General features: G+C 41.2%; 1 protein-coding gene across 1 annotated transcript in view; it reads left to right on the top strand.

The window, feature by feature from the left end:
- The first annotated feature begins 196 nt into the window (after window positions 1-196).
- PLCL1 (phospholipase C-like 1) overlaps window positions 197-19759 on the top strand; it is a 105645-nt gene continuing 86082 nt past the window's right edge. The window contains exon 1 of the mRNA XM_005873565.2: window positions 197-221. Coding sequence (XP_005873627.1) covers window positions 219-221 — 3 coding nt within the window. The 5' untranslated portion in view covers window positions 197-218. The remainder of the gene's footprint in view (window positions 222-19759) is intronic.

The following is a 19759-nucleotide window of genomic DNA, read 5'->3' on the forward strand; positions in this document are numbered from 1 at the left end:
AGGGAGAGGAAAAGTGAGGAGGAGGAGGAGGAGGAAGGGGTGGGGGGATGGGGGATGGAGAGACTGTGCTTTGTTCTATTACCCAAAGGAGAAACACTGTAATATTAATTTTTGTGTAGTTTTTTTCTAATTAAAATATAGTGAACAAACAATATTCTATTACTTTCAGGTGTACAACATAGTTATTTAACATTTATCTACCTAATGAAGTGATCGCCATGGTAAGTCTAGTAACCACCTGGCATTGTACAACGTCATTACGATATGATGGACTATATTCCCTGGGCCCTACCTTGCACCCCCGGAATTACTTATTTTATAACTGGACATTTGTACCTCTGATTCCCCTTCACCTTTTCCACCCGTCCTCTCACTCCCTTCCCCTTTGGAAACCATCGGTTTGTTTTCTGTATCTATGAGCCTGTTTCTATTTTGTTTGTTCATTTGTTTTGTTTTTTAAATTTCACCTCTAAGTGAAATCATATGGCATTCACCTCCTCTGACTTATTTCACTTAGATATTTCCACATTTTTATACATTCATCCATCAGTGATCACTTAGCTTGCTTGGTTATTGTAAATAATGCTGCAATAAACATAGGGGTGCATATATATTTTTTAAATTAATGTTTTTGATTTCTTTGGATAGAGACCCAGAAGTGGAATTGCTGGGTCATATGATAATTCTAGTTCCAATTTTTTTGGAAACCTTCGTACTGTTTTTCATAGTGGATGTACCGATTTGCAGTTCCATCCAGAGTGCACTGGGCTTCCCTTTCTCCACATCCTCGTCAGCACTTGTTATTTGTTGTCATGTTGATAGTATCCAGTCTGACAGGTGTGAGGTCATTTCTCATTGTGGTTTTGATTTACATTTCCCTGATGATTAGTGATGTTGAGCATCTTTTCATGTGTAATTTGACCATCTGTCTGTTTTCTTGAGAAAAATGTCTATTTAGGTCCTCTGCCTACTTTTTAATCAGATTTTTTATGTTGAGTTGTATGAGTTCTTTATATATTTTGGATATTAACTCCTTATTGGAGTTACCATTTGCAAATATCTTTCCAACTCAGTGAGTTCCATTTTCATTTTGTTTATGGTTTCCTTAAAGAAAATATAAGCAATAAAATCATAGACATTTCTCATAGCAATTTTTTTCTGATACATCTCCACAGGCAAGGGAAACAAATAAACAAACAAATAAACAAATGAAGCTACATTAAACTAAAAAGTTTGCACAGCAAAGGAAACCATTAACAAAATAAAAACACACCTCACTGAATGGGAGAACATATTCACCAATGCTATATCTGATAAGGAGTTAATATCCAAAATGTATAAATAACCGATAAAACTCAACATCAAAACCCCCAAACAATCGAATTAAAAAATGGACAAAGGATCTGAATAAACACTTCTCCAAAGAGGACATACAGATGGCCAGTAGACATATGAAAAGATGCCGAACATCACTAATCATCAGAGAGATGCAAATTAAAACCATAATGAGGTATCACCTCACACCTGTCAGAATGGCTGTCATCAATAAATCAATAAACAAGTGCTGGTGAGGATGTGGAGAAAAGGGAACTCTTCTCCACTGTTCGTGGGAGTGCAGACTGGTGCGGCCACTGGGGAAAGCAGTATGACGTTTCCTCAAAAAATTAAAAATGTCATTGCCTCATGACACAGCAATTCCACTTCTGGGGATATATTCCAAGAAATCCAAAACTTGAATTGGAAAGAAAATATGCTCCCCTATGTCCATTGCGGCGTTATTTATAATAGCCAAGATTTAGAAGCAGCCCACGTGCCCATCAGTATGAGTGGATAACAAAGCTAAGTGTAGTTTTTCGTGCTCACTCAATACCAAGCACCCACTCTGTGCCAGGACACTCCCACTTCCTCTTTTTTCTGGTCTTGGTGTTGAATCTCAAGTATAGCCGAGTGGTTTCTTGTAGTCTGCTGAGGTCAACCTTGGATCACCAGAAGTGACAGGCGATGACTTTCTCTTCTCAACCTGCCACAGAGCTGCATCCTTTCACACACCGCACTCCTCCAGTTCTAAACAATGTAACCAGAAACGGGTCTTTGTTAATGGAGCTGTTCTCAGCATTGGGCGTTCTTGAATTACACTCAATAGAGGCCTTTCACGGCCTTGCACATGGTAATGTCTGCTTCAGGCAGGCAATTCCTGTAGGCCAAGGACTTGAATCTCTTCAGTTCTGTGTGTGACAGAGCTACCTGGTTTCTGACATTTAACTAGATTAGATGGAATCTGGTGAATTATAGGTTTGAGGGAGCATGCTATTCCTGATCTTCATCTTCCATTTCATGAACCTGTGGAGTGGAGCCATCAGAGAGAGGACAACAGGAGAAAGAAGGCTTTGCTAGTCGGACACGGTTCGGACCCAGGCAGTGAAATTTCAGGAGCCTCAAGAAGGGTCTCTTTTCTCCCTCCAAAATATACTGCAGTCTGATTCCTTTAATTCCCTAATTAATAATGGGGTTAGTAATACTTCAATCAAGGATGGTCTTATGTTAAAATACAACTATCTCCTGGGTATTACTCTCTTCAGTTATAGACTTTATGGTGAATGAGTTGCTGAACTCAGATAAGGCAAATGAAAAAGGAAGTCTGGTGGCCTGATTTGGGTGGGAATGATGGAGAGTGGTTCTGAGGGTCATAGGAAATGAAAAGTGAGGCTAATGGAAGAGAAACTTCTAGTTTACTCAGTTTTCTTTGGGAATTTTCTTGAGAAGAATTGAACAAGATGTGTGCATATTATATCAGTATGTGTGCATGCATGTGGTGTGTGTGTGTGTGTGTGTGTGTGTGTGTGTGTGTGTGTGTGTAGCGAGGCAGGCAGTACACAGTGATGCTTTCTTAGATACCCAATACGCCACTCATGTAAAATCACCATTTATCTTTTTTTGATCTCTAGCCTGTTGCACAACTATGTATTTATTGGCCACCCAAACCACTTCCTCTGGTCATGGTGGCCTCTGTTTCTGTGGTAACATAGGAAATCAGGACTGTGGATAATGTTGCATCAGAAAAGCTTTTATCGTCACTTGGTTTAAGCTTGACAGAGAAATTGAGCTAGCACCTCCACAGAAATTGCATAGCACCTCCACAGAGAGATCATCCACTGACTTAAAATGACCCTGTCCCTATGCCCGAACCCTCCATAATTAAGAACTGCTCATTCTCCAAATCCAAAGTGTGCTTACTCCTTGGCTTCTATCTCTCCCCCTTCTGACAACCTTTATCAAACAGATGATGTATTGACAGTGGTAATCAAAGAAGATTTACAAAGAGGTGGTTGGAAAAGAACCAAAAAATGATGGTGAATCACTTCAGAACAAGCAACAGAGGAAACATTGCCAGCCTTACGCCTGAGGGGACAGAGGAAGGAGAGTTTGTTGTTGGACCCAGGTGGAACTCACCCACTTTCAAGACAATGGCCAGGCAGGGAGAGAGCAGGGCGGAATCAAAATCTTGATATTTCTCTCTTCAGCTGATTCTTTTATTGGTGGAAGAACTCCAAGAGAAGTATGAGGACCAGGGTCCATAGAGGTCAGCTTCCTGAGGCACAGAGCAAGGCAGAGAAGGGGAGGGAATTGTTTGGGGAGGGCAAGTGGAAAACATATGGCATTAGCAGTTTCCCTATAAGCTGCCAGGATTAAATATAATGATCTGTAAAAGCATTTAGCACAGCACCCGGCGCATGATAAGTACCCTATAAATGTAGTTTAGTGATAGTAGTAATAGTGGTACTGATAATCAGATTAGGATATTTTTACTACATTTTAGCTGAACCATCTCTAAGGCCTCTCCTGGTGCCCTAATCATTACCTTTCATTTCATATCCCAGCGTTATTATGAAATGGACTTAAGTAAGACCTGTTTGTCTTGTCCAAGTCACACCTGCAGGTATGAATTTATAGCCACACGCCTCTTTAATTTTGATAGATGGAAATGTAATTTAATTATCATTTAGCTATGCCGAATTTGGAGATTACATGTATAAGGCATTATAGCCTTAATTGGCACCCATGACAAAGAAACACCCAAGTGTGTCTCTTTCTCAATTTATACCTCAATGCTGCTTCTGGGGAGTAGGGGATGGAGCATGAGCTTTAAGTTGAATGGGTAGGTGTATGGCTAAGGACATTAAATAGAACCAACATCCCCTTACTCTTCTCCTCCCTCCTCTTCTGTGTGTGTGTGTGTGTGTGTGTGTGTGTGTGTGTGTAGAATGTGTGAGTTGTACCTAAGGCAGTGCAGTTGCAAATAGTTATGTTTGAGAGGTTGATCCACTTGGTTGCATGTCGTTGAAGTTGGCTCATTCTCATGGCTTTAGAGTGTTCTGTGGGATGACTATGCCACAATTTATACAGCTATACTTTAGGTGATGCGTGTAAGTTGTTTCTAAGTTTTGGCTTTTATGAACAGTGTTGCCATCATCATTCTTACACATGCCTTTTGAGAACACATTTGTGCATTTTTGTTTTGTATATATCTTGAAGTAGAATTGCTGGGTGACAGGGAATACATACATATGTTTGATTTTAGAAGTCCAGTTGCTCTCCATTGCACACAGAGCCCACATGTTTGATTTTAATAGATACCAGCAAATAATTTTCCAAAGTGATCGTACCCATGTGCATTCCCACAAATAGAATATATTTTAAGATCTGTAAAATTCTGTTAAATTCATAATATGATTTTACAAAAATATAGTTTGAATCATGTGAAAAATGGGTATGTTTTTCTCTTTTGTTGACATCCTATTTTAGTTATATTCTTATATTGCAAGGCGCAGCCTCATTTCTGTGAGCTTAGCTTGTTGGCACGGGTTTGTTATGGTAAAGATTCATATGCACACAAATTAGAAAAGGCTGAATTGTGTTGCTTTAGGAAGGGTATAAAAATGCACAGGGCCAGGCTGTGGGATCTGGAGTGTTCTGCTCATTGCGCTTGCTTCTTCCTGTAAGCTGTGCTGGTGTCCTGGGGGTGGGCCGGTCCAGCCTCTCTGGGCCTGTGTTCAGCAGGAAGTTACCATAGGTTCTACTGTGAACCAGCATCAGTTCTGACTGTGTGGTCATCTCTTCCGGTTGCTCCCCTGCCATGCGCCTTGCAAACATTTGATTCTCACCTTTACTGAAGGGGAGCTACTCTGTGCCACCAGTCGTTAAGGCTTCCAGCCCCTTTCTGAGCTCTGTACCATTCCAAGCCCATCAGCCTCTGAGCGCTACCTGCTCTCATTCCTTCCCAGGAGCAGGCGCCTGCACCAGTGGCTTTCTAGATCCAGGGGTTGGCAGACACCCTTTGTTTATGTTAGATGCCAGGTGAATGACACAGAATCAGAAGAATGTCATAGGAAAACTTTAGCAACCATTATTTTGAAATAAGAACATAGAGATCTTTTTTATATTAGATACCTTTTAAAAAATATTTTTTTTATTGATTTCAGAGAGGAAGGGAGAGGGAGAGAGAGAAGAAACATCAATGATGAGAGAGAATCATTGATTGGCTGCCTCCTGTATGTCCCACACTGGAGATCGAGCCTGCAACCTGGGATTGTGCCCTCACCGGGAATCAACCGTGACCTATTGATTCAACCACTGAGCCACACCAGCTGGGTTATAATAGATATCTTAATGCAGATCTCTGCTAAGACTTACTAATGTTTTTGTGCATCTTTATAGCTTAAAAAACAAGGGGTAGAACTTGCCATTTTGTGCTGATTTAGTCTATGCTGGTTAAACGAGTGTTGATTAAGGAAGGAATCTATTATGAGGGGCAGGGAGGACCAGTCTAACAGTTCTGTACTTCATGGGCAAACTGGGTAGAGTCGAGGTTCTCCTTATGGAACCCAACGCGGAAACCATTTATTCCCGAAACCTCCACCTCTTGTTACTTCCTGGAATCCTTTATTGTTTCAGCGAGTTTTATGATAATATGGGAAGTGAAAGCCAACATTTATACTTTTGCTTTTAGCTTCTAGACTCTCAAGATAGAGGGCCTGTCTGTTTCACCTGCTCTGCCTTCTGGAATTACAGAGAGTTCCCCCTGGGGAATTTCTTGGCCCAACTCATGCTTAATGTTTTTAGTTAATGCCCACTCTGTCATTGTCTCTGTGGTTGGCAGGAGAATATATGGCCTATGCAAATACAGTCCTACTTTACATTCTTTATGCACACCTCGACAGATATTTCCGTAGCTCCTCTGAACGGGAGGCAGGGCTGTTATGAACTGTTGTGGTGGAAAAAGGTTGGGCTTCTGCTGACTTCAAGACCTCGCCATCACAGCACACACTGAAGATCCTAATGAGAGAATGCATGAAAGATAACCTGACCTAGTGGTGGGATTTACACATGGGATGCTCTTCTGAAAGTGACCAATGGTAGACAGTGCATGTGCAGGACCAGTCTTCTTGTTCTAACAGGGTAATTGAACTAACAGGGTAATTAAAAATCGGGACTAACTTGTCATTTCACTGCTGTATTCCTATGAATAAATTAAACTTTAAGCATTATTTAAGGCTTCAAAGTAATGTATTTAGCATTTTTTTTTACAGCAAGTCTGGAAGCTGGGCCTATTTCTAGAAGTGTTCTGCTCAGTAGCTAGCCTTTTGTGGAAACAGTCGATTTTAAACACTTGGTTTATTTAAATTACTCTTTTTTTTTTTGCTTTCGAGAAAGATTGAAGATTTACAGGGACGTTTAGTGGCTTAGTCATCCATTTCCTTATGGATCATTCACATGTACCGATGCCAGGGAACATTTAAGTGATTAAAATGTTCTGAATGAACTTGTCATTTGAGAGTACTCTTTGAAGGAATGTCTTTATTATATTGAAAGTATCCTACTAGTACGCTTTAGGCTTGCTTCCAAAATTAATTCATAAGTGGCTCTGGGTAACTTATCCGTAGAGTGTGTGTCTGAATAAATCCATGATGTATTTGGTTAAAGAATCTTTGTGGCTCTTGAAAGATATACAGGAATTTAATAGTCAGTATTGTTTATCAAATCTAGGGTGGTCATGTTTAAATAATACATTAAAGAATGAGATGACTCATTTTATAACTTTTTATTGTTAATCTTAAATGCTGGAAAAAATAGATTCTTAAAAATCTCTAATATTTAAAACTCAAGTTACATATATCAATCTCAGTCTCATATACAAAAAAATCGAAACTTATAACATTGTTTACCAGCATAAACACCTTCTGCATCTTTTTGTGTAAGAGAATAGATTTGCCACGTTATACTGATGATTTGAAATTTTGCTTCTGTTTCCAATTTCAAATTCTTAAAAAGGTCCTGCTGAGCCAATGAACATGGGGAGTGCTTACTTTTAAATTAGCCGGTGCTGCAGAACATGAAAGAAATCAGGAGGCTGTTAACACATCCAGAAACAGTCCTTTCCTAGCCCTCGGTTGCTAAGATAGCTTAGTGAAATTAAAATATGCAGACAAGACAGGGGAGGGAGGTGAGTTTTAAAACTATTTTCTTTTAAACTTTCCTTCCTTCCCACCCTCCTTTCCTTCCCACCCTCCTTTATGTCCCGAATCCAAGAGTGTTAACTAGAACTTCACATTCAGGATCTTCCCAGTGCCAAGTGCTGGGCACAGGGAGGTGAGCCCTCGCTCCCTGCGTGTGCAGTAAGGGAAAAGGGGAATTACAGCACTCTCACTGCCAGACTTCAAAGGTTAATGCCCTTCTCGCAGCAGGCTTCCAGGTGACCTTCTGCAGAGGGAAGCTCTCTCAGGGGCAGAGGTGGGAGATGGCACTTCATTTACACCCCAGGGTCCCTCCAGGGGGTTACTGTTCTGAGCCGGAGCCTGGAGCACTTTGCTGAGAGTGCTGCCCTTCGGAGCATTGAAACAGAGGCTGCTTTCGCTGCGAAGGCCTCTCTTCTGAACTGTGGCCGCAGAGCCTCTCACCAGTTTCCTAAGACTCTGCTTCCGCTTCTTAGGAGATCTCTCGGGGAGGGAAGGGGACCCCTGCAGCCCTGCCAGACCAGTTACCCAGCTCAGAGTGTGTAGACGCCATGGAAGAGAAACAACCCGTGGAGATGAAGCTTAGAAGGCCATCTACACACACGAACACCATTGTTGCTTTGGGCGGCAGGAGTTTAAAATGTTCCTGAATATTGACGATGATGTTGATGAATTAAAGAATAGAATCTGATTGGGACACATAGAGGTGGCTGTAATATGCATCATGATTTGTTCTTCTAAAGAGGAAAGTAGAAATCCAAAAACGGGGCTTTTAATGTGAGGGTTGATGTGTCAGATAAAACATTATCTATAAACATGTTTTGTGAACCATGAAGCACACATTATTAGAATTAGAGAATGCCCTAATATGAGTAATATTTTTTAAACATTAAACGTTAGGGCATTTTGCATGACAACTGTAGACATCAAAGCCAGCCAGTGGTGTTAACGATCAGCTGGGCTCTTATTTCATGGATGCGGTTAACGAAGGGCAGTGATTTTTCTTACGGTTCCCAGGCTGACTAGACCCTGGCCTAGAACCCTGATATCCAGGTAGCCTCCTGGTGCTCTTCCACCTTCACGTGGCTACATCAGTCTTGAAGTTTCCACGATGGACCTCAAATCTGTGTTGTTGAAACTTTCACACATGGAACTGGCGCTTACTTAGCATATTGCACATACAGCACATACTATCGTCCAAAGGAATTATGTGGTGCATCAGTTCCCTGCAGCTGCTGTAACAAATTAACACGAACTTGTTGAATGAAAACAACATTTTTCAAAGCCCCGGAAGCCAGAAGTCTGGAATGGAGTTGCCAGCAGGGCTACCCTCCCCAGAAGCCCTGGAGGGAATCGGTTCCTGCCTCCTCCAGCTTCTGGTGGCGGGTGCCATTCCCTGACTGTGACCGCGTCACTCCGATCTCTGCCTCTGTCTTCACATCGCCTTCCTCTGTGAGTGTGTCCCATCCCCTCTGCCTCTCTCTTACAAGGATACTTGTGACGCATGTAGGGCCCACCAAGATAATTGGGATAATCTCATCTTAAAATCCTAAATTTATTCACATCTGTGTAAACTACCATGCAAGGAAATACAGGTTCCATGGGACTCAAGTCTTTGGAGGGTCACCATTCAGCCCAGAGTTAGGAAATACATTTCCTTGGAAACCTATACATTTAACCAACAAGGTATTCTATTCCCTTCATTTGTCTGAACCCTCTTCTGATAACCTCCTAACTATTGAGTTATAAGGGCTTTGGGAGGTCAAGAACCCAGACAGAATGGCTGGAATTACCAGTCTCAACAGCAACCACTGACAGACATGTGTGTGGGCAAAGAGGAGCCCACTGGTGTGAAGATTCACTGAGATGATGCAAAGAAAAGGTGATGATTAAGTACCACTGTTTCTCAAAGTACAGAAAACCTTGTATTAGTAATAATTAGTGGAATGTTAGCCCTTTCTCTTATGAGTCTGTTAAGCTGATTTCATCAGAAACCTAAAAAAATTACTTTCAGCACCTGGATGTATGAAAGATCAGTATGAAGTTCAGATTCCACTACTCATCCTCCACAACTACTGATATTTCCTAATTCATTTATAATTCACTCCCCGACGACCTCCAAAAGTGACATAAAGTGGCTTATCATGGGAGACATGCGGTTAGAAATAAAACTTGCAGCAATTATAGAGGGAAAGGGAAATAAATGTGCCTTTTGAACCTAGAGAATGAATACTAATACTAATAATGAGTGCTACTTCTAAGCTTCCTGGCAGCCCGGCAGCAGGGGAGTCTGGTAGCACAAGGCTCATACGTAGTGTTTTCTTTACTGCTTCCCCATCCAAGCTGAGATTGTTATAGAAATGGTAGTGACCACTTCCAGTCTTGGTTATTCTCTCCAGACACAAAGTTAGTTTTGATTTACAATAGCATGAGCTCTTCCAATTTTTACATACTATATTACACGGGCTTGAGTAATTTTGGGGTGTGGTTTTAGATTTTATACCACGATATTGAAATCAACCTGTGGTAGTAAGTACTATGCCTAAAGGAGACTGTGTCATTGTCTTTTACCTGTGAGCATTTTATTAAGGTCGTGCTTTTTCTTCAAGGTCGGTTTTGTTTCTCACTGAATCCCATTACCTGACTCAAGGCACCTTTTGAGTAAATCTTCTTACCTGAAGGCTCTAACCATGTCTATGTGCCAAGTTTATACATATTACACTGTCAAGTGGTGTGCTGTTTTATTCAGCCGTTGCTTAACTGAAAATCTACTGACTTTCACTAAGAAAATCTGAGACAGCATTCCATAGGTGGTCTGAACTGAAGGCAAATATGGGCAGTGAGTAGACCAATTCTAGACAGATGGGTAAGGAAGCTGTGAGAATGCGCGTGAGTGGAATCGTGATTAAACATCAGCACAGCAGCGCAGTCGGGGATTGTAAACGTGTGTGGGCTTACTGTATCGTTTTTATATAGCCTAACCAATTAAAACAATATTTTGTGTGAGCGTTAAACGTTTCTTTCTTAAGGTAGAGAACTATGGGGGTTGCTAATTTTCCGCGCAAGTTGCTCACCTCTCTTTGAGAGCTTAGTGTTTTCTGCGGCCAGTTCAGCACGTGAGAGGGCAAGCAGTGAACCCTGCTTTCCTCGTGGCACAGAGTCTGCCCCTGATTCCTCTGGGCTGTTTCAGCTTGTGTACCTCTGCTCCCAGGCTCAACTGGAGCATCACTTCTCGGAAAGCATCTCAGAGCACCTTTCACATGGATAACTGGTTAATACAGTAGGGAGCAGTGACAATGAACTGGCAGGCTACCTATGGGAACATGCGCTGGCTTAATGATTCTCAGGCTATTTTAGGTAGAAAAGTTTGGGCTTGAAAGAAAAATCTATTTCAAAAGAATGGAAATAATTTATTCATTCCAGAAATAATTATTGTACATACTATATGGTATTTTAGACACTGGGAATACAAATGATGAATAATACAGTCTACAGTCCAATGGGGAAGATAGGCAGTTTCAAGTTAACAAAGGAAGAAAAATGTAATTACATATGTGATTAAGGTAGCGCAAGACAATGAGCACATTGTGTCTGAGAAATAAAGTTGTTGCAGTCGGTTTGAAATGTGGGAGCCAGAATTTTGAGCACCATCTGAAATCACTTTTTATGAGAAAGCAGTAATTCTCAGAATGATACTTTAAAAATTTATATATGAAGGTAAACTTATTTTATAACTTCACATGACATAATCTTTCCAAGATGATAATGGATTTAATATATGACTTATTAAATCCATTATTATTTAATTTATGTGAAATGTACTAGACTCTGACATGTGGATTAAAATTTTTTAACTTTCAAAATTTCAATAATGCTCTAACAAATATCATGTGAAATAGCGACAGGCATGCCTGGCTCGGTGGGAGGCAGATGCTGTTGGGAGGGACAGATGCATGGTTCCAGTTGGTAGCCACACATTTGAAGTTCTGGCTGATCAATAGAGTCTTTCACTTCCAGGGTCAAGGTGATAGAGAGGGGGCTGGAGAAGGAGTAAAAGAGCTACACGCTACAGTTACTTGTGCTGTTCACAAAAAGCAAAGGGGTTTTGTGTGAGAAGATTGCTCTCCCCCAACTTGAAAACACTAGCCTTTGCCCAGCCTGGAGCTCTCTCTCACTTCGCTGGAAACCCCACGTTCATAACCTGCACCACTCTATGCCATGTGAGCGCCAGGGCTGGGGCTGGTGGAAATGGTCGGGGGTCCGAGGCAGCTCTGCGTCCGAACCCCAGCGACTCTGTCCAGCTCTGTGACCTGAGCACGTTATCTAACTTCTTTGATTGACAGCTTCCTTGACTCTAAAACGGGGGAGAATAAAACCTCCCTTAAAGGGTCGTGTGAGAATGACTGGTATGGCCATGGCCAAGGCGTCTTGTACACTGTCTGGCTCTTGCTCAGTTCTGCTGGGTCCTTAAGGCTCAGCCCTGAAAGCACCCAGGGTCACACAGCTCAGTCTCAGGTCATTTTCATGTCATGTCACCTGTAAGTGTCCTTCCTCCCACCGTGTAGTGAGAATCTTGAGGGCAGCAAACCTACTTCATGCTTCTTTTCTACCTTCCATTGCACCTAGCGGAGTCCACATACCAAACCAGCACATAATAAATTTTTCCATTCAACCTCTGACTTTTGGAAAGTTGCTTAAAATCGGGGGCCCTGACGGCATGGAGGGTGGTGCTTTTTCACTCTGTGCCTCCACAGGTTTTGGTCCGGGGGTGATGAAGGGAGGCAGGAGGTGGCACCATAGAAAATCAACTCTTAAAATCCTGATGGTGAGTAGGAAAATAAACCGTCATGTTATTTGATAACCTCTGTGCATAGCCCAAAATGCATAATGCCTTTTATTATTATGAAAACCACAGTGAAGGGTGTGATGCCCATTTAGCATGCTCCAAAACACAATGGGACTTCACCTTCACGAGGAACAATAGTCATGGGGCCAAGACCTTCGGTTCTGGCCAATTTTGACCATCTGCTTCCTCCTGGGACAGTCTGGAATTATCTTAGGGGACCCAGCCTTACAGCTGGGCTGGGAGCAGAGGGCCTGGGTGAAATGATGATATCTGAGAAGGTCCAGGTTGGCTAAGAGTGGAGGGTGGCAATGCCCTTGCCCCATGAATCTGCAGACACTGCATTCTGTCCTTCGGTGCCGTGTCAGCACTGATTACCTATCACAATAAGGGGATCTAGGAAAAATATTCCACATAGTAGGTCCTCAATACTTAATTAATGAGTGAAAGGAGAAAAAAAAGAGATGTTTTCTTTGTATATCTCCATGTAACCCTAAGATTTCCAAGCTGATCTTGGGCATTGTTCTGGCACAGTATAAAGATTTGGACAGACCCATGCTGTATGTTATGATACTTGGCTTATTGATTTCTCAGCTCTAAGAAAATCTTTGCTTCTGGCAATAGGGCCAGATAATGGGGTTCTTCTCTGTAATGCTTTGGGAATAACATAGTTGTCCAAAATGCTGAACTTTGTTCTGCAAAGTTATAACCCAAAACAGATTTTTAAGCAAGTTTACATGTATTCCCTTAGCAACACCACTCAAACATTCATTCATTCAACAGTAAATAAGTATTCTATTATTCTAGGTTGTATGGGAATTTCAAAGATAAATAAATTCTATCTTTTACACTTAAAGACATTACAATTATTTATGACTGTAATTTCATATCTTGAAGTTATTAATGGTGGTAAAATGGTAAAATATTTTTACACTCATATGCCCCATAAAGGAAATTCCCTCTTGGGAAAGAAAGTGGGCTGATCAACAAACAGATCTATATCTCCCAGTGGTCGGCAAACTGTGGCTCGCGAGCCTCATGCGGCTCTTTGGCCCCTTGAGTGTGGCTCTTCCACAAAATACCATGTGCGGGCGAGTCGCATGTGGCTCGCGAGCCACAGTTTGCCGACCACTTGTCTATCCCATTGGCAGTTATATTTCTCATTGCAGATGAATACTTAATTTAAGTCTTTTTTTAAATGTGAGTTTGAATATTATTTTTTCAGTTTTGGCACAACCCTGAGATAACACTGGAGTCCCAGACTTTTTCATATACTTTGAGTAGAGCTACCAAGGGGGACTTTTCCTGGGTGGCCTGGGAAAACTCCTATATAAACAGTAAGAACGCTGATAAATGAGTGTTTGGGGGGTGGTAATTATCACATAACTTTTATGGAAATCTGAATAATGTTAGATTATAAACTTTTAAAATAGTGATCAATAACCTGTTTAGGTGATTTGTCTAGAGCCATTGGACCAAATATTTTGTTCAGATTGCAAATAGAGTCTATCATATTTGTGATGGGGTCATTTGTTGTCTCTTCATAGGTTTGGTTTATAAGGCTAGTCTCAAAGTCTTTTTTAAAAAAGGATTCCTGGGCACTGTGTCTGAGATCTTGGTAGAAGCCATCAGGTGGGTGGGTGGTGTAGATATTGCTTTCATAAACTCATGAAGTATTTTCTCAGTGTCCTCTTGGGAACAAAGTATATTCCTGGGACAGATTTCCATGATCCAGCAAACTTGAAAAATTTTGGCTAAGACAGCTTTCTTCTGCAAGATTTCTCAGAGCCTTTAATAAATAATACACACGTGACTCTCAAGACAGGGATATTTGATGCTGATTTTCACAGACTTTTTTTATTTTTCTTTCTGGAGCTTACTTTTCATGGAGCACGTTTTAGGAAAGTTGGATGTCATGGTTAAGCTTCTTATAGTTACAAATGGCTTAGAGAGGGAGCTGAAGGGAGAGAGGGAACCAGTGGAAGAGGGTAGTTATCATTCCTCTGTTCAGGGGACGAGGCTGAGGCAGGTGTTAGTGATCTGCCCCTCATGGATGGAAGGCAGATCCCCAGACTGTGCTTTGGTATCATCGCACATTTTACAATTTGAAGAAATAAAAAAATATCTGGAAGGAGTTTAGTAATTTCCTTAAAAATATCAGTAGTGCAAGAGTTTCCTAACCTCATTAGAACTTTTTATTTTAAGAGCGAACACATTTTTAGACTATGCAGATTTCAACAGGAATGGAGTCAGATTGCTGCTGGTCTTCTGTGGAACTTCAGATGAACGTATAGCTGTCAGATGGTGGTTCCTCTGCTTCAGACGCCTTGTAATCAAAACCTGTTGGGAGGGTTTATCCTGTTTTCCACTTAGCAGAGAGAAGGAATGTTTTTATTCTTCACACAGTTCCTTTTTTCACTCTATTTCCCATCCCCTCACTCCCTCTCACCCCTGACTAAATGAAACTGGTTATCCTTCATGTGACCCCGGAAGAGAGAGGCCCACAGCCACTTTTTGTACACAGACCTTGTGTACCTCACATCAATGTTGACCTTTCTTTATCCATGGAGAAGGGCATTCATTGCCTCCTTTCTCACCAAGTCCCTTGGCTTTTGATGTTCAGAGTTGTTATAAAAGCGAACTTGAGGTTTCATGGAATTATTTTCTTTGACTGAGGTGACTTCTCAAGTGGCTTCTTTCTGGCCTATTCATTTGGATGGTTCCATGTTGGAACTTCCTTTTTCTTTTTAGCGAACACATATTTTATGTCTCTTTAAAGAGAAGAGATTTCAAACAAGTTATATAATGATTTTTCAAACATCTGAAATTGGATACAGTTGGATTAAGAAATGAACAAATAAATGAATGATAATTCCTGACTTGGTGTATTTATAGCATATCGATGGAGGAATAACTAGGTTTACTATGTTGTTCACAGCATGGTCATGAATTTTAGCTGGTGTCTGAGATTGCCCTCATGCTGAGACTACAAGTAATTCATCCTCCTAAAGACTCCTGTGGGACTTTTCTGATGGTTCTCATGTCTAATAATTTTTGGCATTCCTCATTGCTTATTGTACTTCATTGTATGGGTCCAACGCTAGAAAGTCAGATTGATTTTTCTGTCTTACCAAACTCAGAAAACATAATTATTTCACAAACACATAACACATTTTCTACTTGATAGCATCATTAGAAATTATAGTTTTCCTCGGTGAGGATGAGAAGTGCATTGTTTGAGATCTAAGTTGCTTCAGTGGCAGGCATTTTTGTGTATTGTTATCACTGTACCTTTGAGGAACAGCCAGAAGCAGGAAAAGCACTGTGTTAGACAAACGATAGAGGGAATACCATGTGGCCGATGGCTGTGCTTGGCATCACCAATGGGGACTGGGAACCCTTTGCCAACTACAGGCAGGAGGGAGCCCCTGCAGCCAGTGCCGGATGTGGTCATGCTCCCAGCCATGCCCCTTTCTGTCTTGCTTTTGTTGAAATTGGGGGCAGCAGGCACTGCCTGGTGATGGTCATGTCGCCTTGCTCTGTCGTCCAGAATTTTGAATCCCAGAATCACTGAAAACGAAGAGGTTTTCCTCAAATTAGGGGAAGGAGTTTAGGAAGAAGTTTAGGAAGCAGAGAAAGTGGTAATGAAGGTTTTAATAGGCTTCCCTCTTTGTGTGGGTTAATGTGGTTTTACATGTATATCTACAAATGCAAGGCACCAGCAATAACATGACGATGATAATAGAGGTATTATCATTCATTAGGCACTCACTATGTGCTTGACCACTGTCACTGCCTCACGGTTGTCATTGCAGTTAATTTGCTTACCTGCACTCTGAGGTAGTGCACTGTTCGTGTTACTAAGGAGAAAACAGCGGCTCGGAGAGGCTAGTGGAGCACCTGAGCTGAGTTTGCACAGTGCACGACAGACGATTCCAGCCAGACCTTTTCTCCTCCACCTTCTCTGCTGTGACCGGGGAGGCATGGTGGGTAACTGTGCACAGACCAGTGAGTGTTGTACCAGGGAGCGTGGGCTTCCCATGTTCATAGACATGTGGGTCTGCCAGAGAGTTCCCATTTTGTTTCATTTTACATTTTATTGAAAGGTTCAAGATTGGTGAGCTTAATTAAAATATCAACTCCTTAATAAGGTGCCCTAAGTCATCTTTAAACAAAATCCTGTATGTCATATCTTAGTTGCTTTAGCAATGTAATGTTAAATAAATATATTCTACTTTGTGATTGCATCGTTATTGAATTTTAAAAAATATGATTTGGTTTTAACATGGTGAATCAGTAGAGTGATTTAGGGATTGGCTTATGACCTGGGATGCAGTTATCAGAATATTTTCAGTAAGTGGGTATTGAGCTTAAAACAACATGTTTAGTATTAGAATTGGTTGCTTTTAAATGATATCTACTTTATTTGGAAACATCAGCAACATTAAAGGAAGGAGTGAGGTTTTATATTTATCAACTTTAAGGATTAATCACTAGCAGTACTAGATCTGTTCTCACACATCATTTTTGGCTTTATGTTATTGTTATTCATAAATGTGTCTTGTTTTCCCCAATTAAATTGGAAGCACTTTGAGGTTTTTTTTCTCATTTCATAGGCCCTGAATAAATATTTCTATCACAAATGACTGACTATTTACTTGTCACTGTCTAACTTGTGCCTGTTAATATGTTGGGTGACAATAAAAAACTTTAAGCCCGGCCAGTGTGACCCAGTGATTGAGTATTGACTCATGGACCAGGAGGTCACCAGTTCAATTCCAGATCAGGGCACATGCCTGAGTTGTGGGCTTGATTTCCAGTAGGGGGCATGCAGGGGGCAGCCAATCAATGATATTTCTTTCTCATCCATGTTTCTACCTCTATCCCTCTCTCTTCCTCTCTCTCTAAAAATCAATAAAAGCATATTTAAAAAAATAATTGGAGAGCACCAATCACATAGCATTGTTCTGTAAGGCTAGCAACTCTAGACCCAGGTTAGCTTTATTCTTTGGACCACGAGTGTGTAAAATTCAGTGGATGTGAAGCTTACTTCTGCCTGTGTATTCAGAGAGACATAAAGTATTGATTCTCCTCCTTGGAGAAAAAGGCAAGTTAATGACTACATTTTCTTTGTGATCTCTATGATGGCTTTATCACAGATGTCTCCAAAAAACCAATCATTTTCTAAGAACAAGTCTGTCTGTGTGCTAACAGACTGTGAAAACCTGTCAGTTTCTTTTCTTTTCTTTCTTTTTAAACCAGAAGCCAAAAGAAGTCAGCTTTTAAATATTTGGATGTTTTTCTCTGAGATATGGCTGAACTAGGCATACACACTGGCGTTAACATTTCTAAAGCAGGCTCAAAATAACGGAGATTTTTTAAAAAAACAAACTCCTTCCAGTTCCTATATTAATTGTCATTTTAATTAAAGCTTCTGTGTGTCATCCATGGCAGGAGATTGCCCCAGAAAGATAAAGTGAGACTGTGTGTGTCGCTGGCTTTTATGAAGGGAAAACTAGTATTCAGAAAACCAAACAGGCAGATAAATTTGCCATTACTTAAAAAAAAATTTTGCTAAGCATCAGGTGAACCACATTATTAGCTGATTAACATATTTTTCTTTAGATTATTGCATTTTCTAATCTAATTTAGGGGTGGGTTTGGGGGTTACGCTAATGTGTGCTAGACTCTTCTAACACAGGCTGCTTTAGGGAGATAAGGGAATCTGGAACCAGAAATCACTTTTCATTGGAAATTTTATTTATTCAGGTTACTACAAGGTTGTGAGATCAAACAAGAATATACTTGAAAGAGCTTTGTAAAATATTACTTATCATCTTAATTACTGCTATCTGGACAACAGAGTGAAACGCCTGTTTATTCAGCCCCTCCTTTGGGCCCATGTTGCTCGCGTAGGAAATTGGGAATACTCTCTGGTGTGTCTGTTTAAAAGCTGAGAACTGGGGCTTGGGGTTTGCTGCTCAAGGAACCCCAGTCACATGTCCTGAACTTTACAAATCCAATCAATAAAAAGTCAGCAGGTAGGAGCAAAGAACCGTGTCGCCATTCCGCTCAGCTTCCAGGCCAAGTTGAAAATGCATTTCATGGTAGAACAGGTAAATTTTGATTCTTGTTAATGCAACACAAAAGAATAATTTTAACGGTGGAGATGGACCTAGACTCTGAACCTCAAAGATAAAATGCAATCAGGGAAGCCCCAAAGGCTAGTCAGTGCCCGGAGCACACAGAGTTAGCAGGAGCAGCGTGCACCCCTCTCCATGACCTCATCTTAGCAAAACCCCATCATCTGAAGGCACTCTGGTGGGTGCAGGTTCTCCTCACAGAGGCTCTCCTTTGTTGCTGAATGTCCAAACAACTGCCCCTTAGCTGGAGGGAACCCCGCTGGAGGGGCCTGGACCTCCCCGGCCTGGAAGTGCATGCACATGGGGGTTTGGAGATGTCAGGTGCCCCCAGTGCAGCTGGTGTTACTTCGAGTTTCCTCACGGAAGCCAGGACAGTGCGCGCCCCTTGAGGACAGCGCCTGAGCGGCTGTGTCCCCTCATGCATGTCAGGCCACCCATATTCAGAACAGGCGTGGTTGACCGAGGCACCCAATGCCCAACTGCCAAACCTAGGACTCCTCATCAGCTTCCTCTTGCTTACCTCAGTGCGGCTTTGGAAATCACCCATCTCTCCCTGTTTCAGACTTTCTTCACTTTTCTGATTCTCCTTTTACATGAGCTCTTGCTACTTTTTTTTTCTCTGAGTCCCAGTCCCACCCCCTCAAGCTGGCTATTTCCTATGATCCGGCTCCCAGCCCTCTTATTTATTTGTTTGTTTGTTTATTTATTCATTCATTTATTTATTTTTGTCTGGCTGACTGTGCATTAGAATCACCTAGGAGTCACCTGCTACAAGTTAAGTTACAGACTTAATGTCCCTTTATACCTCAGTGTATATTTCTAAAAAACAAGGGCATTCTCTTACATAACCACAATACAGTGATCAAAATCAGAAAAGTAACATTAATAATACTATTATCAAACCTATAGATTTGATTCAAATGTTATGAATTGTGCCACTACTGTTCTTCATAGCAAAGGGGGGAAAATAATTTTTGTGGTTTAGGAGTTCAGTCCAGGATCACAAGTAGCTTTTTGCTCTCATTTTTGTGGTCTTTTAGTTTGGAGCAGTTCTTCAGTATTTCTTTGTTTTTCATGACCTTGACATTTTTGAAGTGCACAGGCCAGTTATTTTGGGTTTGTCTGATGTTTCCTAATGATTAGATTGAGATTATAGATTTTTTTGCAGGAATACCACAGAAATGATGTCGTGCCCTTTTTGAATGTCTCATATATCAGGGCACATGATACCTACATGTGCCAATTTTTTCTGGTTACTTAGT

Source organism: Myotis brandtii, unplaced genomic scaffold, assembly GCF_000412655.1.
Source record: "Myotis brandtii unplaced genomic scaffold, ASM41265v1 scaffold412, whole genome shotgun sequence".
In the NCBI taxonomy this organism is placed as follows: Eukaryota; Metazoa; Chordata; class Mammalia; order Chiroptera; family Vespertilionidae; genus Myotis; species Myotis brandtii.